Here is a 13649-nt window from a genome sequence, read left to right as displayed (position 1 = left end):
GAAGTGAAGGATTATTTATGTAGCTGTGTATCTTGACAGATAATATATTAATTCCTTTTAAATACTCTTGAATTTACCCTTGTCATTTAATGAGGTAAAACAATGAATGTTTTTCCATTTTACGATGTAAAATAAAAAATGACACTGTAGTATGAAACAAACATCTGAAACATTTAAATAAATCATATATTAATCTAAACAAAATGAAGGTGAATCAAATAATGTGTAAAAATAACAAAACTGAAAAGAGTAGAAAAATGAAAGTTTAGAAAACTGAAAAAGATTCGTACCATTTAAGAACAAATCCATCTCTTGGCTTGTGACTGAATAGTTACCCCCTTCTCCTCCTTTCCAGCTGTGTTTAGAGGACGTAAGAAGACACTTGGTTCATCGAGTCCAAGAGCACTATACTTTGAAGCTTTCCAGACTCCAGACACAGCTCGCTGCCTTGCAGAAAATGAGGGTGAATGGTGTTCCAGTTGTGTAAGTCACAGACACGACCCAAGAAGTGACTTGTGGCAGAGAGAGAATTGTTTGTGGAAAAGAGAGAATACATACACTCTTCCAGGATGTTAACCATCAATCAATATTCACAAGTAAATTGTGAGGCTTGTTCACTGCATAAAAGCTGTGGAGAGCACAAAAGTGAGAACCACTCTAAAAATGCTTACTATGGTATACCAGAGGATTTTAATACTAGTTTTATCACAAAAAGTACAATTAATAATGAACATATGAAAATAGGTAGAGTAATTAGTGAAATTTTCTTGGTGAAAAATACCGTGAGTAGGCAAATTATCTGTGAATAATGAGTGTGTTAGTGTCCCATAGAGAAATGTGCAAAAAGGGAGTCCATGAATAGCAGGGGTTGACTGTGCTGTATTGTGAATTAAACTGAAAGTTTCTTATGAAAGTTTCTCAAGATTTTTTAGGTAAAAGAAAATTTTTTGTTGTTTTAAAATAAGAATTATAATTGCTTAAAAGATCCAGGTCTACAAAGTATGTCATCACATTACATAAAATATACTTCTATCACTTTTGATAAATATACACCATTATTTTTAGTGGTTTTCAAGTTTTAACTAAAAGTACTTTGGAAAAGTGCTTTGTATATCACAAACTTTGATAAAGGTATTGCACTCATTCTAATTAATGCATAGTGATTTACACTGAAAAAATCAGGTGCCCCTAAATGCCCATATGACCACTATAAAAACATTTACAGTACAACTAAAAGTAGTACTGAACTAGAAAGTGGATGGAATACAATATCCTAACTAATAACCAATACTAATTTCTATTGAGGGGCTAGTTTTTATAAAAGCTAGTTTCAATTTTAAGCAACACAAATTTTTTTTTTTTGACATAAGGTTCAATTTTAAACTGCACTTGGTTGATTAAAACTGCATTTGGTTGTGCTAACAAATAGGAGCATTAATGTTTCATTTGGTTGTGCTAACAAAAGGGAGCATTAATGTTTTGGATAAAATGCGTGAGTATTTCTCATCTCCACAAAGTTACTGATTATCACAAACTACTTCAGGAGGTTCTGAAATATGTCTGTCATCTTCAGCTTCAGATAAGTACTCATCATTTGTAAAATCTGTCACATCTGTGTCCTTTGGTATAACATTATCACTATTGCAGTGTGATGATAGTACATCATCATCACTTTCGCCATTCAGACTAGAAATGTCGGCATCACACGATAAAGACGGAGAGGCAACCCGGTCGACCGTCATTAATGGAAGGACTTCATTTGATTGTGATGCAGGTAGATGCCTTTCAAATATTACTGCTTGGCTTCCGCCAGCCTCCATGTTACTGCAGCGAAGATCTGAAGCGGCTGCTTTTCGGGACGTCGCATTTCTCTGTGTCATAGCTCGACCGTCGGCGAGATCCTTGAGTTTCTTGTAGAATTTTTCTTTTTCATCATTATAGCAAAAGATGTATTCAACAGAGTTTAAGATAGCCATGAACATAAAGAAGATGCCAGTAATAACAAAGGCCTGAAAGTAAGGAAATTTATTTATTAATACTGAAGACAACTCACACACAAAGTTCAAAATCAAAGAACTACTGTGCTAGTATTGCAACTTCCATTAGTAACTATAAAGTTGATTTAAATGTGATAGCTTAACGATTACAAAGCATTGTCTTATACCAAGAATATAACACAATTCTCAACACTCAAATTTTTACGGATTGTGAAATGCCATATAAAAAAAACTGGATTTGAGTTTAGTACATCTAAAAAAGTAGCTGGCAGTATGAAAAAAGGGTAAAAGAAGGATTTACAATGTATTAACTGAAAATGACACCCATAGGTGTTACTAGTGACATCAGTACAAGCTCACATGGTGCACTGTAGGCATTAGTTAGGGTTCTTTGCAGCATCCCTTTGGCCCTTTGCTGCTGCAGCTTTCATTCCTTTTACTGTACCTCCATTCATATTCTCTTTCTTCCATCCTACTTTCACCCTTATAAAAATTGTTTCCTAGTGTAACTACAAGGTTTTCCTCCCATCACACCTTTCAAACCTGTTTCTTCTATTTCCCTTTCAGTGCTGAATAACCTCGCTGGTCCCAGCTCTTTGCCTTAGGCCTAAATTTTATAGTCCATTCTATTCCATTCCTGAAAATGACAAAGAAATTCTATAGACTATGAAAAGCTTAGGTGTCAAAGGGGGCCAGGTATTCCCTTGGTTTGAAAGCCCTCTCACCCACAGCAGGGTTTCAACACAGAATATTCTATGGTGCAGCCATGGGACCTCAACGAGGCAACTTCTTATGAAGAGGAACCTTTGTGCCGAGACATGGATTGAGCCCCCCACTTTGCTGCCTATCTGGATACTCTCTTCTGTGGCAGCATTGCAAGTTTGGATTACTACTATACCACAAAATGATATTGTTATAATACAATAAAGTTTCATACATACTTACCTGGCAGATATATACTTAGCTAAGACTCCGTCGTCCCCGACAGAAATTCAAATTTCGCGCCACTCGCTACCGGTAGGTCAGGTGATCTACCTGCCTGCCCTGGGCGGCAGGACTAGGAACCATTCCCGTTTTCTATCATATTTTCTCTCTTCCACCTGTCTCCTGCGGGGAGGCTGGGTGGGCCATTAATCGTATATATCTGCCAGGTAAGTATGTATGAAACTTTATTGTATTATAACAATATCATTTTCATACAATGAACTTACCTGTCAGATATATACTTAGCTGATTGGCACCCTTTGGTGGAGGGTAAGAGACAGCTAATATGGAATAGACAGGTAAACAACATATGTTGTAGGTATAAAAGAAAAAACCTTGGTTCCTACCTGATAGGTGGTAGACTTCGTGGCTGTAGCCCGGTAGTCTGCATCACCTCAAGACTTTAGCGAGATATGTGATCTATGGCTAGAGTTCTTGTGGGTCTGCCGATGGGTATATGAACCGCTTACTCGGCAGAGCCTGAAAGGACTTTGTCAATGGGTACTGGACCACTTCTATGACAACACACCTTATGAAGGAGCACAACCAATCCCGACCACCTGATCCTAACCACCATGTTAGTATATAGAATTGTTCTGAGTTATCCCCGAACTCATTACAAACAACCCATAACTCGAAACTAAAACGCATTCATACAAAAATTCTCAAAAAAAAAAAATTTTAATACTCCTCTAAAAGATATCACAAGAGTTCCTTACTGAACAACAGTGACTGGCCGCCAGTGCAGCACAGAGCCCTCTTTGTCAGCAGAAATCTAGAACATATCTAGTAGAAGGTATGTACAAAGTTAAGGATTGGTGTTTGCTCCCGTACCCAGTATCGTATCCGCCGATACGAAAGGCCCCAGAGAAAAACATTTCTCGTAGGTCACGCGAACGTCTTTAAGATAGTGAGATGCAAATACCGAATTGCACCTCCAATATGTCGTATCAATGATTTTCTTTAGCGACATATTTTTCTGAAAAGAGAGAGACGTCGCCACTGCTCTAACTTCATGAGCTTTTACTCTTAAAAGCGGAAAAGAGTCGTCAGGACAGAACTTGTGAGCATCTGTAATGACGCTCCTTATGAAGAAAGCTAATGCGTTCTTAGACATGATTCTTGTGGGGTCCTTAATCGAACACCAAAGACTTTGTCTAGAGCCTCCCATTTGTTTCTTCCTTTGTAAGTAGAACTTCAAGGCTCTTACAGGGCAAAGAGACCTTTCTGTTTCTCTATCTACTAGACTCGATAAGCCTTTAATCTCGAATCTCTTGGGCCAGGGATTCGAGGGGTTTTCATTTTTCGCTAGAAAAAGTGTTCTAAACGAGCAGAAGGCCGAGTCTCTGTTAAAGCCGACTTCATCTTCAAGGGCATGAAGTTCACCAACTCTTTTGGCTGTCGCCAAAGATAGGAGAAACAAGCATTTCCTCGTTACATCCCTGAACGAAGCTAAATGAGGAGGCTCGAATCTGTCAGACGAAAGGAACTTGAGAACTACATCCAGGTTCCAGCTGGGAGGAGTTAGTTCCTTAGATTTTGTCGTTTCAAACGATCTAATCAAGTCGTGCAGATCTTTATTATCAGCAATCTCTAGGCCTCTGTTTCTGAAGACTGCCGAAAGCATGCTCCTGTATCCTTTGATAGTCGATACAGATAAGTGAGAGACCTCTCTCAGGAACAAAAGGAAATCAGCGATTTTCGGTTATAGAGGTACTGGAGGAGGACAACTTCTTAGACTTACACCACCTTCTGAATACCTCCCACTTAGACTGATAGACTCGTCTAGTGGAAGCTCTGTGGGCTCTAGCGATAGCGCTTGCAGCTTCGCGAGAAAAACCCCTCGCTCTGACAAGTCTTTCGATAGTCGAAAGGCAGTCAGCGCGAGAGCGGGGAGGTTTTGATGAAACCTCTCAAAGTGTGGCTGTCTGAGAAGATCCATCCTTCTTGGAAGGGATCTTGGGAAGTCTACTGTCCACTCCAGCACCTCTGCAAACCAATCTTGTGCTGGCCAAAACGGGGCTATCAGGGTCATCCTTGTCCCGTTGGACGCTACAAACTTTCTCAACACTTGCCCCAGGATTTTGAAAGGGGGAAAAGCGTACACGTCTACATGAGACCAGTCTAGCAGGAAGGCGTCGACCACGAGAGCTCTTGGGTCTTCCACCACTGAGCAAAAGACTTCCAGCCTTTTGGAAAGGAATGTGGCGAACAGATCTACGTGAGGAGTGCCCCAAAGATCCCAAAGACTCTGACACACCTCTGAATGAAGGGTCCATTCTGTGTGAAGGACCTGGCTTCTCCTGCTCAGTCTGTCCGCCCTGACGTTTCTCGTACCCTGAACAAATCTTGTCAGGAGGGAGATGTTCCTCTGGGAGGTCCAAAGTAGCAGATCTCTTGCTATTTCGTATAGGAACAAGGAGTGTGTTCCTCCTTGCTTCCGAATGTAGGACAGGGCGGTAGTGTTGTCCACATTTACTTGGACCACACTGTTTGCCACAAAAGGTTCGAAGAACTTTAGAGCCAAGTGAACTGCTAGAAGTTCTTTGCAATTTATGTGCCAGGACACCTGTGCTGCCTTCCAGGTGCCTGACACTTCTCTCGGTCCTAGTGTTGCTCCCCAACCCTTCTCTGATGCGTCTGAATATAACACTCGGCTTGGGTTCGGAACTTCCAGAGAAATTCCCTTGTTCTCTTTTAGAGGGGACAACCACCATTGCAGGTGTGGTTTCATCTCCATTGGAAGGAGAAAACTGTCGGAGAGAAGTCCCGTCTTCCAATTCCATGATCTTCTTAGGAAAAACTGAAGAGGACGAAGATGCAGTCTTCCTAGAGGAAAGAACTGTTCGAGCGAGGAAAGGGTCCCTAGAAGGCTTAACCATTCCCTCGCCGAAGTCCGTTCTTTCCCTAAGAAGAGAGAGACTTTCTCCAAGCCTCTCACGATTCTCTCTTGCGAAGGAAATACTCGAAAACCCCGAGAATCCATCTGAATCCCCAGATAGACCAAGTTCTGTCTGGGAATCAGTTGTGACTTCTCGAGGTTCACGAGTAGTCCCAACGCCTTTATCAGGTCTAGGGTCAAAGAAAGGTCCTCCAAACACTGTCTCTCTGTTCTGGCCCTGATGAGCCAATCGTCCAGATATAGAGAGATGTTGACGCCTTTGAGGTGAAGAAACCTCGCCACATTCTTCATCAGGTTTGTGAAGACCTGAGGAGCTGTGGACAGGCCGAAACACAAGGCCCTGAACTGAAAGATCCTTCCCCCCGTCATGAAACGGAGGTACTTCTTCGAAGAAGGGTGAATCGGGACATGAAAATAAGCGTCCTGGAGATCCAGAGACACCATCCAATCTCCTTGACGTAAAGCCGCAAGGACTGAGGCCGAAGTCTCCATAGAGAACTTCTCCTTTAGAACGAACTTGTTCAGAGCGCTGACATCTAGTACTGGTCTCCAGCCCCCCGAGGCTTTCGCAACCAGAAAAAGCCGATTGTAAAACCCCGGAGAGTTTTGCTCCAGAACTAATTCTATAGCTCGTTTGTCCCACATTTGATTCACCATCAGACGAAGAGTATCCCTCAGTACAGGGTCCCTGTATCTGGCTGACAGTTCCCGCGGAATAGTCGTTAGGGGAGGACTGTCCTGGAAGGGGATAAGATATCCCTTCCTGATTATGGACATCGAAGAGGCGTCCGAGTTTATGAATGTCCAGGCGTCTGCAAATTCGAGAAGCCTGGCACCCACTGGTGTTTGGAGGTTGTCTGTCTCACTTCCCTTTCTTAAAGGGACGGGAAGAAGCTTTACCTCTCCTCTCAGGACCTCTTCTCTTAGAGGGAGCTCTGGAGGGAGGGCCTCCTCGAAAGGGCTGAACCGTAGAAGTCGGTCCTTTCTTGTCAACCGCAACTAGGGGTGGGGTCTTCTTCCTTGCAGTTTGAAGGAGAAGATCCTGTGTCGCCTTCTCAGTCAGTGAGCGAGAAATGTCCTTCACTAACTGAGAAGGAAACAAGAAGTCTGACATGGGAGCAAAAACCAGGGCTGCTCTCTGTGAGGGAGAAACCGCCTTGGTTAAGAAGGCACTAAAAATACTCCTCTTCTTAAGGAGTACCGCTCCAAAGAGAGAGGAGATTTCTCCCGATACGTCTTGTACTGCCTTATCAATACAAGAAAGAATACTCAGAATGACTTCGGGGTCTAGACCTTCCGAGTCATGAGCCTTCTTAGACATCACCCCAAGGGACCAGTCTAGGAAATTAAACACTTCCAAAATATGGAAGAGGCCCTTAAGGAGATGATCAGTCTCAGAAATCGCCCAAGTCACTCGAGCTCCATTCAAAGCGTGTCTCCGCGATGAATCAACCAAGGTTGAAAAGTCCGCTTCGGCTGCCGCTGGGAGAGAAAGGCCCATGTTCTCCCCAGTTCGGTACCAGAAACCTCTTTTACCAGAAAGTATGGCTGGAGGCATACAGAAGGTGGTTCTGCCCAGATCCTTCTTCGACAACATCCATTTGTCCAGAGACTGTAGAGCTCTCTTCATAGAGATCGTAGGTCTCATCTTCAACACCGACGAAGACTTCGGTACGATCGCACTCGAAAACAGTGATCGAGGTGAAGGAGGGGCCGCAGGAGTCAACGAATCTCCATACTCCTGCAAAAGAAGGTCCGTCAGAACTCTATAGTTAGAGAATCCTTCTCTACCGTTAACTTCGTCTTCCGAATCTCCTTCCACACCGTGCGGAGAATCGGCCTGAAAAACGAGAGGATCTTCACCAAGTTCTCTCTCTACTGGTGACAAACTCCTACTAGGAGAGGGACTCAAAGAGTGAACAGATTCTCTCTCAAGTCTACAAGTAGTCTCGCGTCTGCTTGACTTCTCACGCCTGGAAAGCTCTTCGCGCTTGGCTGGCGCCTCGCGCTTGTCTGGCGCCTGGCGCTTGGCTGGCGCTTCTCGCTTGGCTGGAGCTTGTTGCTTGGCTGGCATCTTGCGCCTGGCTGACGCCTCGCGCTTGTCTGGCGCCTCACGCAAAGCTGACTCCTCGCGCCTGGCTGGCGTCTCGCGCTTGGCTGAATCCTCGCGCCTGGCTGGCGCCTCACGCTTAGTTGATTCCTCGCGCCTGAGCGTATCCTTATCTAGAGCAACTCGCTCGGATAGCTCCTGACGCTTGAACGAATCTTCGCGCCTGGAAGACGTCCCACGCTTGTAAGGCTCTTCATGCCTGGAGGACGCTTCACGTCTGGCAGGCGAAAGAAGACGAGAGTTCTTAATAGGAAGTCTAGCGTCCTTCTTGCGAGGGGGATCCCTCGAAAGAACTCCAACCAAAGAGGCTAACTGCTCTTGTACTGCTAGCAAAATCCTCTTGGAAGCCACACCAGCGTCCTCTTCAATAGAAGAAGCAGGAGAACTCGAAGGAGTGCGATCCTCAAATACCGTTCGAGGAGGCGTCGAGACCAGCTTAGCCTTCTTGATAGAAGAGGGGGCTTCCTCCGAGAAGCACTCCGGGCTCGAGTCAAACGCGCGTTCTTTCCAGTGCCTTTTCAGTGGCCTAGAAAGATCCGAGTCCTTCCACCCTCGTTTAGGTGAAGGAGAACCGGACGACGAGAAACAATCCCGTAGGACGCTTCTATTAAAGCGGTCCTGAGCAGACTGTAGCAAAACAGAACCTGCTGAAGGGACGCCTGACCGTTGGGGATTCCCCACAACCTCCGTACGACTTTCGACTTTCCTTCTCCTCTGGGTATGTGAGTTTGGAAGAGGTCTAGGCCTGGGAGCATCGCAGGGACGGTCAGACGCCCCCTCCACAACACTGGGAACACTCACTTCACTAAGTAATTCACTATCACTTCCCTTACCTTGCATGGCCGCCATCTTTGTCTTCATTTTACGAAGAGTAGCCTTCAGATTGGCGATTTCAGAAGCCGAATCCGAATGCAAAGCCTGTGAGGGTTCAGATACATAGGGAGAATCAAATTCATTAATAATAGGAGAGTTAGACTCAGAAAAAGGCTCAATAGGCCTTGTACTCACACTCTTTTGTGCAGCCCGTCTAATTCTATCCCTCTCTAACTTCTTCAAGTAAGAAGTTAAAGTCTTCCATTCATTAGCATTCAACTTTTCACACTCAATACAGGTGTTAGCTAAAGAACAGTCAAACCCCCTACACTTACGACATACAGTGTGAGGATCAACCGAAGCCTTCGGTATCCTCACCTTGCAGCCTACATTCACACACACTCTCACACTAACACTTGAATCAGACATTCTATCAGAAATATCAAAAGCAAGTCTAAATCCAGTCCACAGTAGCGAATGCCAAAACAACGATCCAGTACGTCACCAAGAAATCCAATATAGATGATCAAAAAAGTCTTGAAAAGCGAATTCCAGTCAGGAGGTAGTAACAACAATGTTGATACCACCGGCGACAGAGAAAATATGATAGAAAACGGGAATGGTTCCTAGTCCTGCCACCCAGGGCAGGCAGGTAGATCACCTGACCTACCGGTAGCGAGTGGCGCGAAATTTGAATTTCTGTCGGGGACGACGGAGTCTTAGCTAAGTATATATCTGACAGGTAAGTTCATTGTATGAAAATAATTATTATTAACATTTAAAGGTTTTGTGGAAGGCTTTTATTATACCTAGACACCTACTATATGTAGTGATGTAAGGAAGGTACTTCATCAAACCTTAATGGAGGGGCACCATCGCATGAATGTCAGAAACAGGTTTTGGGTGGTGGATGGGCTAGCTCACTGTGAATATCAATATTCTGCACCATACGATTTGGGTGAACTGAGCTCAAAAGACTTCCAGAGCCTACAGTGGTCTATATACTTGTGGCAATTGTGGTTTCTTGGCTCATGGAGTCTGGAGTAAGATTTTAGACTTGGGGAATGTTTCGCCACTGTCTATCCCATGATGTCTTTTTATTTCATTGCTCATAAATATACCAGGGATTGCTATTAGTTTTAGTTCTTATCTGTTATGATAGCATTTCTTCTTCTTTCCCACCATTATCCCTACATGAAGAGGTCGTTGCCTGATGTGCCTTCTCTGCTGCCTTCTATCAAAGGCATCATCCTCCACCAAACCTCCTCTCTCCATATCTTCCTTCACTTTATCTCGACATCTCATTCTCTGTCTCCCTCTTGATCTTTTTCTTCTAATAGGTTCCTCCCAAGCCCTCTTCACTCTCTCCTTGTCATCCATCCTCGACACGTGCCCATACCATCTCGGTCGTGATTCTCTTATCACCTCTGTAATCTTTACCAAGCCTGCACTTCTTCATTTTGTCATTTTTCAATCTCTCAAGGAGCGACATTCCCACAACCCTCCTCAGCATTCTCATCTTTGTTCTCTCAAGTTTTACTTCCTCTTTTCTTCTTAGAGCCCATGTTTCTGCTCCATACATTAACACAGGTCTTATCACTGTGTTTTAAATCTTGACTTTTAGCTTGATTGGCATTTTCTTATCACATATCACTCCAGCTGCCTCTCTCCACTTCTTCCATGCAGCTTTTATCCAACTGTCAACTTCAGCCTCACATCCTCCCTCTTGGTTTAAAGTAGATCCTAAGTATTTAAACTTTTCTGCCTGTTTTATAATCGAGCCTCTTCTTTCTTGTATTACTATTCTGTCTCTATCTTCCCTACCGCTCAGCAAAACCTCTGTTTTATTCATATACACCTTTAAGCTTCTCTAAAGACTCCTGCTAATCTCCAACGCTTCTCTGTAGGTCCTCCTCATTTTCAGCAGTAATCACCAGACCATCAGCATACAACGACGCCCACAACTCTTCATTCCTGATCTCTTCACTCAACACATCCATGACCAAAATGGGCTTAATTCATGCTGACCCCTGGTGTAATCCAACACTAACTTCAAAGTTTTCTGTTTCCCCAACTGCTGTTATCACTTTTGTGCTTGTTCTTTTATTTGCTCATAAATATACCAGGGATTGCTGTTAGTTTTAGTTCTTATCTTTTATGACAGCATGTCAGCTATAATTGTAAATTTGCAAAGAAATATTAGAAAAAACATGTATATGCACCTACCAAAAAGTTAGTGCATCTTGTAAATCTAGTATATATTTTACAACAAATATACTCAGAATTTGTTACTGATTTTTGCTCTTCTCTGTTATGATAATGAGTGAGCTGTGATTATAATTGTAGTAGATAAAAAAATTTGTATATGAACAAATAAATTATTAGAAAAAACATGTATAACCTGTAAAGTTTACAAGTACGTATCTTGTAAAAGAGGTCACATACAGGGTTGAAAATAATCACTTTTAATTTCCTGTGGAAGGTAGGGAAAATTTTGTAGAATTTTTTTTCTTACACCAGGTGGATTTGCATTCCTTCTTCTTCTTTCCACTGATGTGTTTTTTCTTACAATGGCTGACCATGAAGTCTGCTTGGTCTGAGGGTATGCATGATATAACCCATCCCCTAAGGGTTATTATTTTAAGTCTTTCTCTTTTTAGAAAGTGGGGTGGTGGAGGAAAGGGAGAGGTATGATTGCTTCTCTGGTCATCAGTTCATCCAGATATCTTACTTTCACTTTTTATAATCAAGACAGTTCAAGTCGACAGTCCCTCCATACATAAGTGACGGATCTATAGCTGGTTCACTTTAGGTAGATTCTTCGATGAGTGCTATGCTGACGAGACGTTTGCTTGCCAGCCGCTGATTGGCTGGTACCGGGAGGTAGGCAGCTCCCGGCCAATCAGCGACCGCCAAACAAACGTCTCGCAGGCATAGAGCTCATCTAAGAATCTACCATAAGTGAACCAACTATAGTTAAGGTAATGTTTTGTATGGCTACCAAAAAATAATTTACATAGTATTTTGTTTTTCAAAATAAGAAGTGGAATTGCTATTTGCAACTCAATCTTTAAAACAATTAGTAATACCAGATTAATAATTATTTTCAACTGATAAAACTTGTACCTTACCTTTAACCATCGGTCTGGGAGTGGTTCAAATTGCTTGAATCGCAGTTCTGGTGGATGGCACAAATGACTTCTGTTGACATGGACATTTTCCCCTCGAATAGCTCGATTCACTGTTCTGTAAAATTTTATAAAGTATATAAAATAGCATATCTCTTATACATAGGAAATCTTAACTTTAAAAATGCAACAACTTGCTACCTAATTAAAAAAAATGTTGTATATAAAATATTCATATTTGTCATACATAGGAAAAATGCACCTTAAAAAACAGAACAAATTTAACAATTAATATGGCCCCTGGACTCCCATTTCTACATCTAAAAACACAACCTTCCTGCAAAATAATTTATGTACTTTTCCCATCTGCTATTCCACTGAAAAATAGCTTAAGTAAGTGAATAAAAATTATGAAGATGTGCTCCATGAAAAAGGAGGAAAAAAAAGGAAATACTACATGTTGATACTACTAATTAAATCTCTATTGACTCCTCATGGTCTTTGGGCCTTTCCACTTATCATCAGCTAAAGGTTCCCTTCACCTTTTTCAGATGTTATGTTCTATATTGGTTCATCTGCTAAACCATACACTATCCTTCAGTTCACATTCACCCTCTTCATACAGATCTTTAAAATACTGCCTTCATCATTTGAATTATCTAATTCTACTTTCTATGTTTTTATCTTTTAGGTATTTCTCATTTTCCCCGTTTTTCATCAATCCCTTCACTGACCTGAATGATTTATGTTTCCCTCTGTTGTACTAAGATTTTTTTATGCATTTCTCTGATCTTTTTCTTCCCAGCCACTTTTCTATTGGCACCATTCCTTGTTCCTTGTATGTCTTTCTATCATCTTGGTTACCTACCCTCTGCCACAGCAAGAGGGCTCTCTTCTCTATGTCCCTCTCTCTAAACTATCCTTTCTGGGATGTCCCACTTCATAATGCTACTGCCTTTAGCAAGGTTTCTTTCAATTCTTCAACTTTCAATACTATTCAGTTTTTATGTTTGAATTCTTGGACTGACCCTTTTTCATATTCTTTGTCTCACTATAAAATCAACTTGCAGCAATTTACTTGCATACAACATGCCTCATCTGGTATACTAGTGCAATGTGTGTTTTAGTTTCTCCACTTTTATATATAAAATAAACCTTTCTTCAGGATTCTTTCTTCAGTTTTGTATTCAGCAACTTAATCCTTGGCTCTGTTAGAATAGCAGCTGTTTCTCCTTCCAAGTTTTTCTCATGAATCATATCCTCCTGTTCTTCAAAACCAACTCTGCAATTATTTACTCCTAATTCTTCATAGCCAACCCTGTCAGTCTTCCAATAAGCATGTCTTCTGTAGGTGAAACTCATCAATGCAACAGATAGTGCTTCACAAATTTTTGTTTCTTTTTTGGCATCTTGATAGTGGTGAGAATGATGAGAAAGCAAACATTTACTCTCTTTCCCTACAACCATTTTAACCTCCCATCAACCACATCTGCCTTATCATCTTCATCCAGTACCTACTCCATTGTCTTGTCTTGCCGACATTCCACCTGAATGTAAAATTCTCCACATTACTACCATTTTTTTTATTCATGCTCCTTAAAATTCTACTCACTATAAACAAATACTATAAGCCTTAGGCCCTGTCGACCGCGCTTAACGAAGAGAACTGTGTTCGATGTAACATCAGAAGAGGAGAACTTTTTCCGCTGTATCTG

At 42.0% G+C, this 13649-nt stretch overlaps 2 protein-coding genes across 2 annotated transcripts in view; one reads left to right on the top strand and one right to left on the bottom strand.

The window, feature by feature from the left end:
* Nucleotides 1-1035, top strand: part of LOC135213395 (uncharacterized) — a 143271-nt gene extending 142236 nt beyond the window's left edge. The window contains exon 6 of the mRNA XM_064247371.1: nucleotides 356-1035. Coding sequence (XP_064103441.1) covers nucleotides 356-487 — 132 coding nt within the window. The 3' untranslated portion in view covers nucleotides 488-1035. The remainder of the gene's footprint in view (nucleotides 1-355) is intronic.
* A 170-nt stretch (nucleotides 1036-1205) lies between these two features.
* LOC135213394 (proprotein convertase subtilisin/kexin type 7-like) overlaps nucleotides 1206-13649 on the bottom strand; it is a 72270-nt gene continuing 59826 nt past the window's right edge. The window contains exons 5-6 of the mRNA XM_064247369.1: nucleotides 11938-12052; nucleotides 1206-2009 (exon numbers count right to left, since the gene is read on the bottom strand). Of these exons, the coding sequence (XP_064103439.1) occupies nucleotides 1518-2009; nucleotides 11938-12052 (607 nt within the window). The 3' untranslated portion in view covers nucleotides 1206-1517. The remainder of the gene's footprint in view (nucleotides 2010-11937; nucleotides 12053-13649) is intronic.

Source organism: Macrobrachium nipponense, chromosome 42 (assembly GCF_015104395.2).
Source record: "Macrobrachium nipponense isolate FS-2020 chromosome 42, ASM1510439v2, whole genome shotgun sequence".
In the NCBI taxonomy this organism is placed as follows: Eukaryota; Metazoa; Arthropoda; class Malacostraca; order Decapoda; family Palaemonidae; genus Macrobrachium; species Macrobrachium nipponense.
This window is presented reverse-complemented; position numbering and strand designations above follow the sequence as displayed.